This window comes from Balaenoptera physalus, assembly GCF_965194825.1.
Source record: "Balaenoptera physalus genome assembly, chromosome: 5".
Lineage (NCBI taxonomy): Eukaryota > Metazoa > Chordata > Mammalia > Artiodactyla > Balaenopteridae > Balaenoptera > Balaenoptera physalus.
The window spans coordinates 45,313,191-45,333,367 of record NC_138884.1 but is presented as its reverse complement, the minus strand read 5'-3'; the positions used below and the strand labels follow the sequence as shown (position 1 = coordinate 45,333,367).

General features: G+C 39.4%; 2 protein-coding genes across 5 annotated transcripts in view; both read left to right on the top strand.

The window, feature by feature from the left end:
* LOC309661714 (V-type proton ATPase subunit B, brain isoform-like) overlaps positions 1–20,177 on the top strand; it is a 207,096-nt gene that overhangs the window by 56,864 nt on the left and 130,055 nt on the right. The gene's annotated exons all lie outside the window — the stretch shown is intronic.
* LOC309661709 (contactin-associated protein-like 4) overlaps positions 3,689–20,177 on the top strand; it is a 106,060-nt gene continuing 89,571 nt past the window's right edge. For all 4 annotated transcript variants that reach the window (XR_014264169.1, XM_082463667.1, XM_082463666.1 and 1 more), the window contains exon 1: positions 3,689–4,730. Coding sequence is in view for 3 of the 4 variants with exons in the window: in XM_082463667.1 (XP_082319793.1) it covers positions 4,572–4,730 (159 nt within the window). In the remaining variant the exon portion in view is untranslated. The remainder of the gene's footprint in view (positions 4,731–20,177) is intronic.

Here is a 20,177-nt window from a genome sequence, read left to right as displayed (position 1 = left end):
AGAAACTATTTGTCCAGAGGTGACAATGGGTCGTAGCCAAGGTTCAAGCATTACTAGGGAGGTGGTGAAAATAGTAATGGGCATAGAGTGTAATAAGTCAAGGATATCTCATGTAGTTTCCAATGAAAGTTTGTGAAAGACATATAACTAAAAAGATAATAGTCTGGGAGGTGAAATAGTACAAAACATTTGATATATGTTTTACAAGGATAAAAGAAGATAGAAATGAACATTAAAGAAGTCGGTCAAATAGAAAAACTGTAAGATGGTAATAACCTCACAATATGATGAGGCAACTTAGATTTATTTTGTTTAAATAAATTGGTAGACTATATTTAGAGTAGTTTTAAGTTTAAAGAGAATTTGAGCAGAGTATAGAGTTCCCATACACCCCCTCACATCTATTCCCCAAACCAAAGTTTCCCCTATTAGTAACGTCTTGCATTAGTGTGGGAAATTTTTTACAATTGATGAGCCAAAATTCATACATTACTGTTAACTAATATCCATAGTTTACATTACAGTTTACTCTGTTGCATATCCTATGGGTTTTGACGAATGTATGACAAGCGTTGACCATTACAGTATCATACAGAATAGTTTCAGTGCCCTACCTTTTCCAGGATGTCATATAGCTGAAATCATACAGTATGTATCCATTTCAGTTTGGCCTCTTTCATTTAGCAATATGTGTTTAGGGTTCCTCCATGTCTCTTCCATTTAGTACTCTTATAACTCAAGCTGCCATAACATAATACTATAGGCTTGGTGACTTTAACAACTCACAGTTCTAGAGGCTTGGAAGTCTAAGATCACGGTGCTGGCCAATTCAGTGCCTGGTGAGGGCTCTCTTCCTGGCTTGCAGACAACTGTCTTTTCACTGTGTCCTCACATGGTGGAGAGAGACAGAAAAAACTCTCTGGTTTCCTCTTACAGGGGCACTAATAGAGCCTAATCCTCATGACATCATTTAATCTCATTACCTGCCAAAGGCCTCATCTCCAAATACCATCACTTTGTTAGAGCTTGAATATATGAATTTTGGGGGGACAGAATTCAGTTGATAGCCTCATTCTTCTAACAGTATAAAATATGACGAATAAAGAAAGCTCATCATTAAATTATCTCTTTTCTAGAGTTTCTGTCCCCATGTAGTTATCAACTCCTGGGTAAGATAGCCTGGGCAAGCAAAATTTTAAAAAACACATGAACAAGTTTTTTTGAATCTCAAAATGATTTGAAGGCAAGAAACAGTGTTTGAGAGAAAATTGGGGAACCTTACTTGCATAAGAAAAGGTGATATTCCTGTTCAGAGTTGAATGCCATTTTGGAGCCAGTCAAGCCAGGCTGAGGAAGCACATTCTAAGCAGAAGCAATAAAAATTGTGTGCAAAGAGCCAGGCTTGTTCTAGAAATTAAACAAGCCCCACTGTGAATGTGGAAGAGTGAATGAAGGGATGAGAAGCAGGATAGGTGAATGGAAACTAGGTTACAGAGGCCTATGAGTACAGATGGGCATATGCATGTAAGAACACTACTCATGGCAGGGAAAGAACCACCTGGATGTATCAGAAGGAACAAGTTCTTAACACTCACAAAGGGAAAAAAAAAAAGAAAGCCTGGTCTTCCCAGCTAGAATGGAAAACTGTTTAATACATGAGTATTCAGAATAGTTTTCAATCCTGAAATGTGGGGAAAAACTTAACATGGTCTAAACATTACTTGGGTTCCACCTAAAAAGCTTAAAAGCAAGACTCAGAAGGATAAAATTATTTTTAAGTAATTTAACTGCATCCCAGAACAAAGTTCAAGAATATGTACAGAAATACTAAAATATTTAGCACCAGAAAAAGAAAATCTACAGTGACTGTCATCCAATAAAAAAATTACCAGGTATATCAAGAAGCAGGAATATAGAACCACAATGAAGGGGAAAAAACCTAATTAAAACTGACCCAGAAATAGAAAAATTAAAGCATTAGTAGACAACAAAACTAAAGTAGATATTATAATTATATTTCATATTTTCAAGAAGCTACAGGAGGGATTGGACATGTAAAGGAAGGTATTTTTTAAAAAGCAAATCAAAGTTTTAGAGATTAAAACTAAAATAGCTGAGATTAAAAGTACATTGGATAGAATTAACAGTAGATTAGACATTGCAGAAAAGAATTAGTTAACTGAACAAAAAGCAATATACATTATTCAAAATAAACACACAAAGAAAAGAAAAAAAACTTTAAAAAGATATGACTATCAAGAGAATGGGAAGTCAAGTCATAGATGGGGAGAAAAAATTTGTAAAAGACAAATCAGATAAAGGATTGGTATGAAAATATACAAAGAACACTTACTGCTTACCACTAAAAAAAGAGGACAACCTGATTAAAAGTGGACAAAAAATCTAAACTGACACCTCAGTAAAGAAGATATAAAATATCAAATAGGCATATGACAAGATGCTCAACACCTTATGTGTTTGGAGAACTGCAAATTAAAACAGCAATGAGAAACCACTATGCAGCTATGAAGAGGACAAAAATTCAGAACACTGACAACACCAAATGCTGGTGAGGCTGCAGAGCAGTAGGAACTCTCATGATTGCTGTAGGGAATGCAAAATGGTACAGACTCTTTGGAAGACAGTTTGGCAGTTTAATAAAAGAGTAAATATACATTTACCATAAAATGCAGCAATCAAGCTCTTTGGTATATACCCCAAAGAGCTGAAAATTTACGTCCATACAAAAGCCTGCACATGAATGATTGTGGCAGCTTTATTCATAATTGCCAAAAATTAGAGGCAACCAAGGTGCCCTTCCATAGATGGATGGATTAAAAACAAAGAAACAAACAAACAAAAACCTGTTCCACATTCATACAATGGAATATTATTCAGCAACAAAAGGAAATAAACTACCCATGAAAAGACATGGAGGAACTTAAATGCATATTACTAGGTGAAATAAACCAATCTGAAAGGGCTACGTACTGTATAATTCTTAACTATATGATAGTTTAGAAGGCAAAGCTATGGAGACCGTAAAAAGATCAGTGGTTGTTGGGGGTTTGGGAGGAGGAAGGGAAGAGGAGGTTGAATAGGTGGAACACAGGGGATTCTTAGGTCAGTAAAAGTATTCTGTGTGATATTACAGTGGTGGATACATGTTGTATTAGTCAGAATTCTCCAAAGAAGCAGAACCTATAGAATACATGCATGTGTTTGTAACAGGGAATTAGCTCTTATGATAATGGAAGCTGAGAAATCCCACAGTCTGCCATCTGTAAGCTGGAGGCCCCAGAAAGCTAGTGATATAATTCAATCCTAGTCCAATGGCCTGAGAACCAGGGGAGGTGGTGATATAAATTCCAGTCTGAGGTCAGGAGAAGATGAAATATCTCACCTCACACCATGAGGCAGGAAAAAGGGGCAAATTCTTCCTTCCCCCAGCTCTTGTTCTATTCAAGCCCTCAACAGACTGGATGATGTCCACCCACATTGGGGGGGGGGGGCAATCAACTTTACTGAGTCCACCAATTTCAATGCTAATTTCACCTGGAAATTCCCTCACAAAATATACCCAGAAATAATTTTTAATCTGGGTCCCCCATAGCCAGTTAAGTTGACACATGAAGCTAATCATCACAAGTCGACCCTGTGTCAACATGACACCCATATGCCTCTCCTCAAATCTTACTTAATCCCCAAATAAGACAATAACAAGGTCTTAATTCCACTTAATATGATACAACAATTCTGAGTCCAATCAAAATACACTAACCCTATCCCCAGAAGAGGAGGTAAATCCTTGTGATATAACTTAAAGTACTATAATGTAAAATTAAGAGTACTTACATATTATGATATAAAATCAATACAACTCATGTTACATAATAAGGGAATATGAGAGAGAAAAAACAAATACACACTTAACACAAATATATTCATAGCAAAAAAAAAATGGTGTACTCATGACAATTACAGTCCTCGTTTCTGTAAGTGGTCAGTTATAGCTGGTCTTTGTAACTACTTTCTTATACCCATTCTGTATTCTTTCTATCTTCAGCAAGCACCTCAGCAGATCGTGGTTCTTCCCTGGTGGGTGACCAAATCCTTCCTTCTTGAATAGTCTGGGTCATTAGTAGCCCTGCCTAGACTGGGTTGTTGTAGTTTTCCACTGAGCTTAATCAAAGAACATGGTAATACTAAGGGATGCCTTAAGCGATCTACTATATCCAGATACACTTTTCCTTACTTCCGTGTGGAAGAGTAGTCCGCAAGTAGTATCCTTGTAGCAACAAACACTTTCCTTTCCTTCTTTGTCTGTTGATTCAGAGGCATGAGGAGCCCAAGGTAGCTGGGTGTTAGTCTTAACTCCCAGTTCTTTGGAATCATTGCTGTGTCTCCTGGTAGAAGCATTTTCCCCTTTGGAACTAAGACCAGCAGAGCATAAGGTCACAGGAACAAAAAGCAAAAATTTGATAGTGGGTCACTAGGGATAATACTGAAGAGTTGAAAATAACTATTCTCATTTTTGTCTCTTAAAATTCCTGGACCCGAGAATCCTGTCTATGGAAGAAAGAGGACCATATATTGGACTCCAATTCAGAGCATATACAGCCCTCTGGAGAACCTTGCCCTGGGACAAGCAGAGGTATTGTCACATAGCCAGCCCTGTAACTGAGTCTTCAGAAGGCCATTCCACCATTCTATCAAGCCTGCTGCTTCAGGTAAGACTAGTGAATTCCAAGGGCCCATTGCCTCACTTCATCTGCTGTGAAATGTATTCCTTGATCTTGAGCAATGCTTGCAGAATCCCATGACAATGATAAGTCATTCTGTAAGATCATGGATGGTAGTTAGGCAGAAGTGACGTATGCAAGAAAGGCAAATCTGTACCCAGAGCAAATGTCTATTCCAATAAGAACAAAATACTGCCCCTTGCACAATGAAAGCTGTCCAGTGTCATCAGTCTGCCACTGACTAGCTGGCTGATCACCCGGGGAATAACACCATATTGAGGGCCCACTGTTGGTCTCTGCTGCTGGTTGATTCTTTTTGATTGGGAATTCAGTAGTGGCTGTAGCCAGGTCAGCCTTGATGAGTGGAAGTCGATATTGCTGAGCCCATGCGTAACCTGCGTCCCTGTCACCATGGCCACTTTGTTGATGAGCCCATTGGGCAATGACAGGGGTGGCTGGGGAAAGAGGCTGACTGGTCTCCACAGAACAGGGCATCCTATCTACTTGATAATTAAAATCCTCCTCTGCTGAGATCACCCTTTGATGATGAGCATTCACATGAGACACAAATATCTTCATGTTTTTCAACTATTCAGAGAAATCTGTTCACATACCTCTTCCCCAATTTTCTTTATGACCAACTTTCCAGTCATGCTTTTTTCAATTCCTGACCACCCAGCGTGTCTGACCATTTCTCCTTCCAAGTGTTTCTCCCTCAGCCAGGTGCATGGCCTCAAGTTCTGCCCACTGGGAGGATTTCTCTTCACCACTGTCCTTCAGAGATGTCTCAGAGAGGGGCTGAGGGCAGTAGCTATCCACTTTTGGGTAGTGCCTGCATATTGTGCAGAACCATTTGTAAACCAGGCCTGCCTGAGTCTCCCTCCGTCAATTAATAGTAGCGAAGTCCCCTTGACGTCATAGGTGCAGGCTGGGAGAGAAAAGGTAGTGTAGCAGAAGTGAGGACTGTGGGCCTTTGAGCTACTTCTTCATGGAACTTACTTGTGCCTTCAAGACCTGCTCTGGCCTGATCACATATATACCATATCCATTTGACGATGGAGTGCTGCTGTGCATGTCCTCTGTTATGGCTTGGTGGTTAAGATACCACTTAGTTCATGATGGGCAGCTCAGGTCACATGGTAACTTGATGGCCCAAGGTGAAGTGTTCAGTCTCTACAAAGTTCAGTAGCAGACCTCTTGTTTCTCAAAAGGAGACTAGTTACCAAAATGATGGGAGGGCCTTGCTCCACAGTTCTTAAGGCCTATGCTTTGATTCACCTATGCGGGCCTTCAAAAGGCTCCAGACAGCATCCTTATTTGCCACAGACATGTCAACACCATTGTGTCTTCTGGATCTTATGGCCCAAGTGGCAAAGCAGCTTGCACTGCAGCCTGGACCTGTTACACAGCCTTCTCTTGTTCTGGGTTCCATCCTAAACTAGCAGCTTTTGGAGTCACTTCATTAAAAAGTCTGGAGTAACACATCCAGATGAGGAATATGTTGCCTCCAAAACCCAAAGAAATCACTAAGAGCTGTGCCTGTGCTTTGGTTGTAGGAGGTGTCAGAGACGACAACTTATCCTTCACCTTAGAAGGGATATCTTGACATGGCTCATACCACTGGGACCCTAGAAATCTCACTGATGTAGGAGGCCATGGCATTTTGTCTTATCTATTTTCTGTCCTCTGACACATAAATACCTTACCAACAAATCTAGAGTAGTTGCTACTGCTTGTTCACTAGATCCAACCAGCATAGTGTCAGCAATGTAATAGACCAGTGTGATATCTTATGGAAGGGAGAGTCAGGTGTATTTTCTAGCAAACTAAATGATGGCATCAGTCTGGAAAGTTGATATACTCCTGAGGTAGGACAGTGAAGGTGTATTACTGGCCTTGCCAGCTGAAAGCAATCTGCTTCTGGTGGGCCTAATGGACAGGGATGGATAAAAAGGCATTTTCCAGACCAAATACATATACTTACATACCATTTACCAGGGTGAGTGTTAACTTTCTCAAGCAATGAAACCACATCTGCAACAACAGCTACAATTGGAGTCACCACCTGGTTAAGATTATGATAATCTACTGTCATTCTCAAGATCCATCTCTCTTCTGCACAGGCCAGATAGGATGTTGTAGGAATCACCACCCCTGCCTCCTTCAAGTCCTTGATGCTGGCCGTAAACTCTGCAGTCCCTCCATGAATGTGGTATTAAATTTTATTTATTGTTTTCCTAGGTAGAGGCAGTTCTCCTGGCTTTTACTTCGTCTTTCCCATCATAATAACCCTCCCTCCACAGGTCAGGGAACAAATGTGGAGAATCTGCCAGCTGCTAAATATGTCTATACCAAGTATACATTCCAGAACTGGAGAAATAACCACATGATTGGTTTGGAGAACCATTGGGCCCATGGTGAGACAGAACTGAGCTAAAACTCCATTAGTCGCTTGACTTCCATAACCTCTACTCTGACTTTTGGGCCCCTGCAATGTTTTAGGTCTCTTGGAATTAGTATCATTTCAAAGCCAGAGTCAGTTGTTCCCCAAAAGGTCTAATAATTTCCTTTTCCCCAATGCACAGTTACTCTGGTAAAATGCCAAACATCATTCTGGGGAAGGCTGGGGCAAGAATTGACAGTATAAACTTTCAGAGTGCACTGGGGTCCTTCCTCAATGGGGCCCAGCCTCTCCTTCATTCCAGGGGTTCGGGATCCATAAACTGGCTCATGTCTAGGAATGTATTGAAGGGATGTGACTCTCTGTTTTTATGATTTAGGTTCGACTTTTATTCACTTGACCTAGAACTTTTCTGCTTCTACAGAGAAGTACAAATTTAGTAGGCTTCCTATCTATTTCACTTCTAGGAACACCATGATCAATTAATCAACACCATAAGTCAGCATGAGTCAGACTGTTCTGATTGCTGCTTTGACTCTGCTGTACATTAAGGTAACCATGTCCACTTTGCCTTCAGTGGTTGAATATTGTCACTTGGCCCCTACCACCTCAGGATTCAATTACCCTCTTTGCATTTAGGTTTCCCAATGCAGCGACTGCATTTCCCACTGTGAGGTCTGATCTACAGAGAAAGCAACCATAGAGTATTCAAGGTGTCAACTGAAAAAAAATGCGCAACTTAAAAGTTGAAAATTATGTTGCATTTGGAACATAACTGAGGACTTAAGCCTGGGATACAGCCTCTCAGATAGCTCTGGGGACAGTTCCAAAGAGAAACAGAATATATAGGAGTTTTGCAAAAAAAACCCCAAGTAATCAAACATCAAAACTTTCCTGCTAATTAAAGGAAAACCAGACGTCTCAAGTTAACGATTTTAACACTTTTCTATGTATGGGAAGATGTAAGAATCTGGGCCTAATAAAATTATTCCTTTGATATGCACCTAAACTATCTAGGGCCAGTATCCTGTTTTTCTACATCTTAAATCCCCTCAGGGTGCACTATCAGGGGTGGCTGCAGTGGCTGGTGGCTTGGTGGCTGCAACATCCTTTGTTTACTGGTATGGCAGGTGACATTCTTTGTCCACAAAGGATATTGGGGATCCTCTCATAGATTTATTCCTCACAGTATTGATGGAAGGTAAAACTTCTGGAACCCCCCCAGTCAGGTGAGCAGGTTTTAAGTGACAAATCTACTCTAACATTCCTCTATCCCTAAGCCTCTGAAGCTCTTCTCTAGCTTAAACTGAGGCAAGTCCAGCATTTCCAGGGTACTCATGGGGGACCACCTTTTGGCCTGTGTTTCAGCCAACCAACCAAGAAAACTGCTAGAGCCCTTTCTAATTCCTCAAGCTGCAGCAGTAAATGCAGAAGCCCTATTTAGTGAGCCCATGCATTCAGCCTCATTCAACCTTATAAGGAATTCCTTCTTCCATTTTCCCACACCTTTAGTACTTATTCCCACACATTTCCCAAGATTTTGTCTGTGTAACTTAGAAAATGGAAGTCATTATTTTGGAATGTAATGCACTTCCTCATGAGTCACAGATTGTATCCCACCTTTAGGGACCTGCTGAGCTTGAGTCTAGTTAAAGGTCCAGAAGTAAGGTGGGGTGGTAGGGGTGGGTCCTGAGGAGACTAATAATTATGTTACATGACAATTGCGTCAGGGGAGGCTATGACCCTTTCCTCAGGCAATGCAGGGTTAATCCTCTCAGAAGGAGATGGAAAGGCTGATACCCTGTATGTAGAGAGGCCGCTTCCACTGGGGTTGAGGAAGCCATCTCTGCTGGGGCCGGGGAGGCCAATACCACTGGTAATAAAAGATTCATCACAGTTTAGGGGCTCAATATCCCCAGCTTCATCAGGATCTTCCCACGGGTCCCCATCCCGACTTATAAGATCCAGTTCTTTCCCAATCAATGCCCTCACATTGATTCAACAGTAGATGCCCTTCAAAACTGGGAGTTCAACTTGCATTGTAATTCAACCAGTTGCAGGATGAGGTTCTGTGATTGATTTCCAGCCCTGTAGCTACAGGAGACAGTGGTCTCCTTCAGGGCACATGGTCATTTATGTGGCACTTGAGCTGGGAGTTCAAATCACCAAGTTCATCCTTTTCTTTCAGTGACATAAGAAGCAACAGAACAACATAATTATATACACTGGTTTTCCAAAAATGTTCAAAAGTATCATATACGTTCATCCCAGAGAAATTAAATTTTATGTCCATGCAAATATCTCTACATGATTGTTTCTAGCAGCTTTGTTTGTAATAGTCCCAAACTAGAAACAATAAAAATGTTCTAGAATAAGTGAATGGTTAAACAAACCGTGGTACATTAATACTATGAAACACTACTTAACAGTAAAAAGGATTAACTACTGATACATGCAAGTACTTGGATGGATCTCAAAAAACATGCTGGATGAAAAAAGCCAACATTTGAGGTTGGTGTTTGAAGGTCACATATTATATGAATACATTTATATAGCATTCTCAAGATGACAAAGAAGGAGACAGATAAGTGGTTGCCAAGTTTTAGGGATGGTGCATGGGGGCCAGGGTGGGAGGAAGGTAAGTGTGACTATATATCGGGGTAACAGGAGGGAGATCTTTGTGGTGATGGAACAGTTATGTATCTTGATCTTGGTGGTGGCAACACATGTGATAATGTGGCACACATATACCTTGTAGCAATGTCAATTTCCCAGCTTTGATAGTATCCTATTGTTACATAAAATGTAACCAATTAGGAAAACCGCATGAAGATTACTTGGGGCTTTACTGTCCTATTTTTGCAACTTCCTGTCAGTTTATAATTATTTCAGAAGAAATCATTAAAAACAGTAATGTGTTCAAATAAGAAAAAGTCTATATAGAAGTGTTTTTTTGAGGGTGCTAAACTCTTCAAGACAACTTCAACTTTCAGGCAGTCATTTTATCATTTGTAACATAATAAGGGAAGCAAAAATTGTATTAGGGACTATATCTTGGGGAAAATTTAATGTAATTTTTGACACACTGTATTAGAAACATTCGTTTCTGCTGAATAATATTTGCTAACTTTTGAGATAGGTTAACCACAGGTAAGTAAGTCTAGTAACCAATGAATAACATTAACAGAAAGGCAGTCTCTTAAGATACGTGATATCATGCTCTATGGAATTTTTCATTAATTTAGACAATTTTGTAGAGCTCCGATGTCAAGGTAAGTGACAAGTCCAAAGCTGCTGAAACCTAATGAGAATTACAAGAGGTTACATGGTAAATTGTGGCAAACCGATTCCAGCGGTCCCCAACTTTTTTGGCACCAGGGACCAGTTTCGTGGAAGACAGTTTTTTCCACGGAAGCAGGGGGGATGGTTCAGGCAGTAATGTGAGCTACAGTGGCGGGCGTGATTCAGGTGGTAATGCAAGCAGTGTGGAGCAACAGATGAAGCTTCTCTCTCTCTCTCACCCACTGTTCACCTCCTGCTGTGCCCCCTGGTTCCTAACAGGCCTCGCACAGTGGGTTGGGGACCCCTGGATTAAGCGGTGAAAATAAAGAGTTACAGAGCTGGTATAGAATTTAAAGACTTCACAGTGACATATTGTTTGAGAGACTCTGAAGTGATTTCGTGGTGTTTCCAAGTTTGCTGGGGACTGGGGACCAGGCCCAACCCAGACTATTTGGCCCCTGTACCGTGATCTTCCCTGAGAGCCAGGCTCTGTTGCTTTCCTGCACACTCCCCGCTCTTTCCTCACAAGTTGTCTTCGTAGCACTGTGCAGCTTTAGCCAGATTTCAGGGCACAGAGAGCCTGCCTTGAACTGAGAGCATCTCTCCCACACATGCGCTTGAGGGCAGCCTGGGCTCTGCTCAGCTCTGAAGAGTCAGTCTTCAATGAACCCTGTTACAGTTAAGGAGCTTCTCTGTAGCTTAAAATACTTGAGAAAGAGGAAAGAAAACTATTTTAGAAAGTATCTAATTGGAGCTATCCCAATCATATTTTTCATCAATGACTTTTGTGATTCCAGGCTTTTATAAGCGCAATGATTCTGACACATTTTTAGGGAGAAAAGAGAGTGTTCTTTCCTACTTTAGTTATACTCTTTCAGTCACTGTAGTTTCATATTATTGAATGTACAAGACCAAAAACATCCACATATTCATATTCGCATTTGGAAAGATGTGCTTTAAAAATGTTTTTAAAATGCATTCTCACTATCAAAGTCACAAGAATACCTTCTGCGATAGGGAGGAAAAGGTGACTGTTATTTCTCTGTAAAATCAAATATGATACAGACCAAGTGGTAGGCATTCAACGAACGTGGTCCCCAAGACCATGTGTGGTGGTGATAAAGCCCTGGGATAGGAGTGCTGGCCAGGTCCTTGGTCTCTGGGTGAGTTCTCTTCATCTGTTCCATTAGAGGACTGGTCCAGAGTCCTTTCAGCTTACGCATTCAATGATTCTGTCCCACTAGTTCTTAGGCAAAATAAAACAGAACAAAACAAAACAAAATCAATAAAAACCACTTAAAAAGTAAATGAGAAAACTCTGCCTGACCTAATGTGAAGGAGTCACTTACTGTTCCCTATTTTGAATGGTATCCTTGTAATACCTATAAGTGGTTATCTATCTGGGTATTAAAATGTTTTCATAAGGACCTGCTGTACAGCACAGGGAAAACACTCAATATTTTGTAATAACCTATATGGAAAAAAATCTGCAAAAGAATATATATATGTATATGTGCATATATATATATGTATGTATAACTGAATCACTTTGCTGTACACCTAAAACTAACACAACATTGTAAATCAACTATACTTCAATAAAATAAATAAATAAATTTTAGAAATTGTGTTTTCATGAGTAGATGCTCCATGAGCGAGCTGCTGGCAGGGGAAAATGCAGTGTGCTGCATCCGTGTGCTTTTTCTGTGCCAAGTATTATTTGAGGAAGGAAGAAAACCTGCAACAATTCTGCTTTTGCAACATGACTTGAATCACCAGCATGTCTAGAATTCCTGTGTTCTCAAGGTGCTATCTTTCAGTTAGCATGGAATTAAGGAGATGAGGGGAATGGAAGTCTAAAATTCAATCCTTAACTGTGAAATGCTTATTAGTGGAGGTACATAAAGCTTAATATATTGGAAAGTGTGTGGACTCGGTCATTTAGTAAAAAATATTTGGGGCTTACTATGTGACAGGCACCGTGTGACTTGCGGTGGATGTGTAAGGTTTGCATGGTGTTCCCAGGAAGCTCAATATTTAGTGTGGCATCTTCACTCTAGTTCTGCCAATAATTAACCACGTGAGCACTTTGGAGTCTGTTTCATCGGCACTAAAAAGGAAAATGAGAGCACAGGGCCTGAGTCTCTAGGGGTCCCTGTTTGCTTCTATGAACCTGCTGAGAGTAAGGAATGTATTCATGTGTCAGTTGGAGGATAAACTGTTACGTTCTCTTCTTCTTTTGATGTATGTACATATGTATGTATGTGTTTATTATTTATTTATTTAACTGAAGCTTAGGATTCTTATTTTAATTTGGTTCTTCAGTTATACTCTAAATAGAATTTGTTTACAATAGGCTGTTCCTTGACAGCTTTCTTCTGGGAAGACATGAAAATACAACGATTAGGTGTATCAACTCATTCAGAATGACAGTGAATGAAGGGAGCAGATTCCCCTTCTTGGTGCCCCTGGCAGCCAGTGTGAGGGCCTGAACCTTGGGCTCAGCCATTGGGATCCTGCAACCCAAGACTGAGAGTCGTGAAACAAGTGGGGAAAAGATTAAGAAGCAGTCGGATTTTATTGTTGTGATTGCAGTTGTGGAGTTCTTGGGGGAGGGGGGCACCACAGCAGGCAGGAGCAATGGCCTGTCCAGCTATATGGATGGGTCCAGGGCAGCTGAGCTAGAGCTCTTCAGTGGCAGAAGCAGTACCCTGGGTCACATCTTTCTTTTTTTTTTTTTTTTTTTTTGATTGGTATCATTTATTTTTGTTAATTAATTTTTATTGGAGTATAATTGATTTACAACGTTGTGTTACTTTCTGCTGTACAGCAAAGTGAATCAGTCATACATATACATGTATTCACTCTTTTTTAGATTCTATTCCCATATAGGTCATTACAGAGTATTGAGTAGAGTTCCCTGTGCTATACTGTAAGTTCTTATTGGTTATCTATTTTATATATAGTAGTGTGTATATATATATCTTGACCATTTCTATGACACATTGTTTTATAGGACCTGACTATTCTTCTGAACTAGTGACCACTTCCACTTTCACTTGTGAACCATTTAATGACCTGCTTACAAACCCTTTTCTTCCTGTCACTAAGTTGCAACTCTGATTACTTAGAGATGGTCTGACCTATAGGAGGGATGCGTCCACCAGCTGGCACAACAGTGGCTCCACTGAATTAAAGCTGATGCTGCCCCTGGCATCCTGGGCTCTGCTGATCACTAGGCAAGCTGGGAAAAAAGTGTTATGAGATGGGTGGGAGAAATCCTTTCTGATGATCAAAGGGATCTTGTGTGCTGCCTGCCTACATCTATATCTTATGAAAATTCAAGAGGCAACAACACCACATTGGCTGGGCTGTGAAGGTCTCAGTTCCTTCAGAAATGAAGGTCTGGATCATGTCACCAAGTGAAGACACCAATGAGCCTGGTGCTGGCTGAGAACAAGGTGACCATGGAGCAGAGAATGGCTGAGGGACGTCACAGTATCACGAATGATGCAGAAGCACATGCCTACACATGTTTCCTTCCATGCTCCATAACTCATTTTCCTCCCCCATCCCTTTCCCTTGTCAGACCATTTTATATAGACCACTATAGTGATGGTTACATTCACCATTACTCTGTGGGTTTCTGATGATGTAGATGTGCCTGTGACCATCTTAGAGGAGGATTAGACAACATCCAGAGACCCTAGGATTGGGGCTGGATGCAGAGACTTGAGGTTTTCTGCCTTTGGTGAGTGGGTGGTACCCTTCCTTATCTGAAAGATAATTGTGTTCAGCAGGACTTACAATTTCTGGAATTTGAAGTGTGTATGTTACTGACCAGGGTTCTTGGCCTCCTTAATCAATAGAAATTGATCAGAGACCAGACAAGAAATTCAGGCAAAGCTTTATTGGGACCCCTGCTGCAGCAGGGGGAGCGAGAACAAGCAACAGGTTCCCTTGCTCGCTTCCTGGGGGTGGGGGTGGGGGCAGCTGGTTCCTTATATGGGGGGGAGGTAGTGGTGTGTCCCGGGGTTGGGCCGGAGGGGTGGCTTAGGTGGTCTGCCCACCCCTTTGGTGGTGCTGAGTGCAGGGGGCATGCGCAGAGCCCAGCCTTTGCTCCCGACCCCCGTTTTTGCTTCTAGCTCTTCAGAAGTGGCAGTTGGGCTTTTTTGTCTTTCTGTATCTTTTGTCCAGAATTTGCCCCAACTGTGCATGCACGCAGTTATTTTTAGTCCCTTATAGTTTCTTCGCATTTTGTTGCTCTAAGAGACATTTGTCCAGGTGCAAGCACTGCAGCACTGCAGCAAAGGCTCCCAGGTCCCAGCCTGTTTCATGTACATGAATAGATGTAAATCTGGGAAACTGTGCTTGTTATTTTTCGACTGTCCAGCACCCACCCGCCCCTGACTCTGCGGAATTAACCCAGATGTGATTTCCTATTGAGAGGCAGCGTGTTTCCTGCTACTGTGGAAACCACTTCACCTGCAGATGAGAGTGGGGCTGTGACCTGCACTCTGTGTTAAGCAGGTTGTTGTTCTTTTCTTCCACCCTTTTTCTTCTCCTTCTTCTTCTTCTTCTTCTTCTTCTTATTTTGGGATAAGAACACAACGTAAGATCTATCCCCTTAGCAAATTTTTAAGAGCACGTACAGTGTTACTAACCAGAGGCACTATTCTGTACAGAAGATCTCTAGGACTTATTCATCTTGCATAACTGGAACTTTGTTCCCTTTAACTAACACCTTCTCTTTTCCCCCTCCCCTCAGCCCCTGCCAACCACCATTCTACTCTGTGCTTCTGTGATTTGACGATTTTAGATTCCTCACGTAAGTGGTATCATGTAGTATTTGTCCTTCTGTGTCTGACTTATTTCACTTAGCATAATTTTTCCACATTCATTCATGTTGTCACAAATGGCAGGATTTCCTTCTTTTTTAACACTGAGTAATAGTCCATTATATATATCTCACATACCTTTTATCCATTCGTCTGTTGATGGACATTTAGGTTGCTTCCACATCTTGGCTATTGTGAATAATATTGTTGCAGTGAATGTAGGAGTGCAGACATCTTAATGAGATCCTGATTTCAATTCCATTAACTATATACCCAGAAGTAGGGGAGGTTCCTCAAAAAAAACTAAAAATAAGAGGATTGTTAGCTCCTGGTTGGTCCTGAACAGGCAAAAATAAAGGGGGCAGCAGGGTCCAACCAAAAGGCAAATATGGTCCTGCCCCCTCACCCACTCCCACCCTTGATCCAGGGGTATTTGGTTTCTACTTATTTCCCAAGCCCAGTCCTTCAGCCTCTTATTGATTCTGTGAGCCCATAAGATGCTTTAATAAATTCTCCGTTTCTTAAGAAAAATTGTCCAATAATGTTGCTCCCAACAAAGAATTATGCTACTCCTTACTGTCAAAAGGAATTTTACCTTTATAATTCAGAGTTTACTGAATTGCAGTATAGTGCAGGCCTTGTAGTTTCATTACGAAGGAAATCCTGGTTTACTCCATTAAAAATCTGTGACCTAAAATAGAAGTTGAGTCAGATTTTTATTAACTCAAGCAACAACGAAGAGTTCTGTTCTTGTGGAGTTTTGATAAATGCCTTAAGAAACTTAAGGATATCAAAGTGATTTAGAGAATTTCAATAACCTTCCCAAAACATGTTCATACATGCTATCCTTATTCTAAATTGAGAAATGTGTAATGCAGTTGTATTATTTTGTGTGTTGATATTAATAATCCATAGAGGTTTTTCTTTACTTTCTGATCATGAAACTCCACCCCTAGGGAATTCTGGCCTTTCCATGAAAACAAAATTCTCCATAAAAAGCTGTGGGGTGGGACCCTGGGATCCCACTCCAGCAGATGCCTTTATTTGATTTGATTACTTGTGTTGTTCTTCATCCCATTAGTTCCTTGCAATAAAAATTTCAAATGTTGCTTGTGAGACTGAAATGCCAATTAGTTGAATCAGATGAGAATCTGGGTCGATGATGATGAGTCCTTATACCCTTCCCACCTCCTAGGGTGTGAAATAGGCAGTTATGCCACATGGTATTTCCATATAAACTCTATCAAAACATAAGCTTATAAGTAATGACAAAAACTGAGACAATGACTTACCTCTATAAAATATATTTTGAGATAGAAAGCTATATGTGTAAGTCCAGCTGTAAATTCAGGCTCAATTCTGAAAGATGATTATTATTCAGACCCTGAAAGAGTTTTTTGTTTTAATTTATTTTCTTGAAGTATAGTTGACTTTACAATGTTGTGTTAATTTCTGCTCTACAGCACAGTAATCCAGTTATATATATGTATATATATATATATATACACACACACATATATATATGTGTGTATATATATATACACACATATATATGCGTATATGTATATATATATACACACATATATATATATATATATATATGCATTCTTTCTCATATTCTTTTCCATTACAGTTTATCACAGGATACTGAATATAGTTCCCTGTGCTATATGGTAGCACTTTGTTGTTTATCCATCCTATATATACTAGTTTGCATCTGCTAATCCCAAACTCCCAGTACTTCCCCCCACCCCCCCACATGGCAACCACAAGTCTGTTCTCTACAGACCTTGAAAGTGTTTTGAATATTTTGGATTAGATAAACAGGAAAACAAACATTCCATATTCTATCAAGAAGGATGAGAAAAAGGAATCAGGTAGATGTGTTCCAAATTTTGAAATTTTAACTTCAACTAAATATGAATGCATACCCTGTGCTTCCCCTCAAACAGATTTACATTTAATTAAGAGTAGGAGGAAAAATTCTGTTCTGAAAGAGACGGAGACTGTTTATGGGAATCGAGACGATTACTTCTGAGGGTGGGAACAGTAATAATAATAGTTGAATCTATAAAGATCCTGCTATGGCCAGGCATTGTACCAAGTCTTTCACATGCGTTAATTTATTTAATCCTCACAGCACCTCTGTGAATCTGACATATTATTATCCCCATTTTACAGATGAGGAAGCTGAAGCACAGACAGGTAAATGACTTGCCCAAGTTCCACAGCTTCTGTGAAAAGCTAATTTTCAAAGTAAACATTTTAGTGCTATTTGACTTTTTAAACTATGTGCCTCTATTAATTTTGTGACTAAAATTTTAAAATTCCAATTGAATAGAGATTTTTTGCTTCCATTATATTTTTTTCTGGAAAAAATATTATTAAGTTTGCCCCCAAATACCACTGAATTATAAAGTTGCTTTTTACAGTTATACATCCAAAACTTAATGCAAAATTGAGATCTAAAGATAATAGGCAATATTTTATATTGGTGTTTGTAATATCAGGGCACAAACTTTTAGAAGTGACTTTGTTAGCCAGCCCTCCTGTAACTAAATCTATTTGGAAATCTCAGCCTATTTTCTTAAGGTGTCTTTAAAATGAATTATCAGAGTGGCTGGGCACATCTGTACTTAAAACACTATTTGTCTAATTGCTTCTACTTAAGTAAACATTACATATTACTAGAGATTTCAAGTTGATTTTAAATTAAATAAGATCTAGTAAAACAAAGAGCAACATAAACTGTTTTAACTTGCCCCTTGCTTTTGTTGTTTTGTTTTGTTTTTTTCTTCTTTTCAAAGAGTTTCTTACCAATTTCTTCAAAGGAAATCAGGAAACTCTACATGTTTAGGTAAAGTTCTATCTATATCATAAGACTCAGGACTTCAGATGAAAAAGGTTTTATAGATAATCCTCCTCCTCTTGAAATATTTATAATAATTCAGGACATACCTTCTGGTCAATCATATCATCTAGATAAATACTATTTTTAGTTTTTATTACTTATTCAGTACCTATGGAGTATTACATAATGCAGTGTAGTCCAATTTATATATGAAATACAAATTTAAATAACTGAATTTGGTGTATAGTGCACCTTTATTTCTTTTAAACATAGACATATTTTAAGAGGTGAGCTTTATTAACTTTACATGGACATATCTTTTTGGAAGTGGAGTATTAAGTTTGAATAGAATAAAGGTTTACAAATGGATATTGGCTAATATATGCATTTATATATATACATATGTTATAAAAATAATTTTGTTTTATTCTCTAAAACATCACATACATGTTTTCACCCTGGGGATCGTTCCTATGTAAGTCAGTGCCTTAAAATATATATGCTAATAAACAATATTCAATGTGCTACAAAAATAATTTAGTTAAATATTTAAATGAACTTACCTTCTAGTTACCTCATTTCAATATTTATAGATTATAGGAATGAAGTACAGGAAACTGAATTTTACCTTATAGGGAACTTGCATTCAGGAGCACCATCAATTTTAGCCTGCAATGATTGTGCAAATATGTCTAAGAAAAGAAGCATGCACTTAGATGCAGGAATTCTTCCATCTTACAGCTTACAGTGTTTAAGAAGTTGATCTATATGCATATATAATAAGAAAGCTTTTAAAAATATGCCTTTGAAATTCAGTTGTTTATACAAATATTTTTAGGACAATAAGTTTGAAGAATATGACAAGAATTTAGAGCACCAAAGTGTTTTGTTTTTTTTTTCATTGCCAGGTGGTTAAACATCTTTGTCATAAAGCTACAGTAAAGGCACTCATGTGAAATGTACATGTGTGAGGTGTAAGAAGGGATCTCCTCTCTTGGTTACACTATTGCCAATAGCTATTTCAGTCTCGTGAATTCAAACATAATTGGTTGATGCTCCAAGCTTAGAGTCCAAAATCATCCACATGTTTTTGATTGAAATCTCCCAAGATCTTAGATAATACTAAAACAAGGGTGGGAAGATGTTATATGGAGAACAAATGGAGCACAAGTACAATGAAATGTGATTTTTCACTTGATGAAACAGAGGTGAATTAGAAACTATAGAAGAGAGTGTACAAACTACCCCAAATAACAGCGATCTAAAGTCCCTATTAAAAGCTAGGTTTTCATAGGATATTTTAAAAGAATCAAAAGAAATCATTTTTTTTGGTTTTAGTTCTTCAGCTTTTTTTTTTTTTTTTTTTTTATATATATATTTGTTCCTCTGTATGTGTTGTGTCTTTTATTTTCTGGATATTTTAAAGATTTTCTCCTTATCTTTACTCATCAGTAATCTGAGTATGATGTGCCCAGGCATGGTTTTCTTTGTATTGATATTTATCATGTTTGGGGTTTTCTTTTTTTTTTTTTTTTTAATTTATTTATTTATTTATTTATTTTTGGCTGTGTTGGGTCTTCGTTTCTGGGCGAGGGCTTTCTCTAGCTGCGGTGAGCGGGGGCCACTCTTCATCGCGGTGCGCGGGCCTCTTATTATCCTGGCCTCTCTTGTTGCGGAGCACAGGCTCCAGACGCGCAGGCTCAGTAATTCTGGCTCACGGGCCTAGTTGCTCCACGGCATGTGGGATCTTCCCAGACCAGGGCTCGAACCCGTGTCCCCTGCATTAGCAGGCAGAGTGTCAACCACTGTGCCACCAGGGAAGCCCCCGAGTTCTTCAGCTTTTTTATAAGATAGCCTCAATTTAAAATAATTACACTCATTAGTTTCACTCAGTAAGAGAATGCGATTCTGTGCTATCAGTTTGTCAGACATATATCACAAAATAAAACAACCGAATAAAATAATTGAGCATCCCTTCTCCAGACCGTCTTCCTCTCTGTTGCGCTCATGTTCCCTCTTTCTAACCCCTAATTTCTATTCGTGGCAAGCCCTCCACCTCGGGT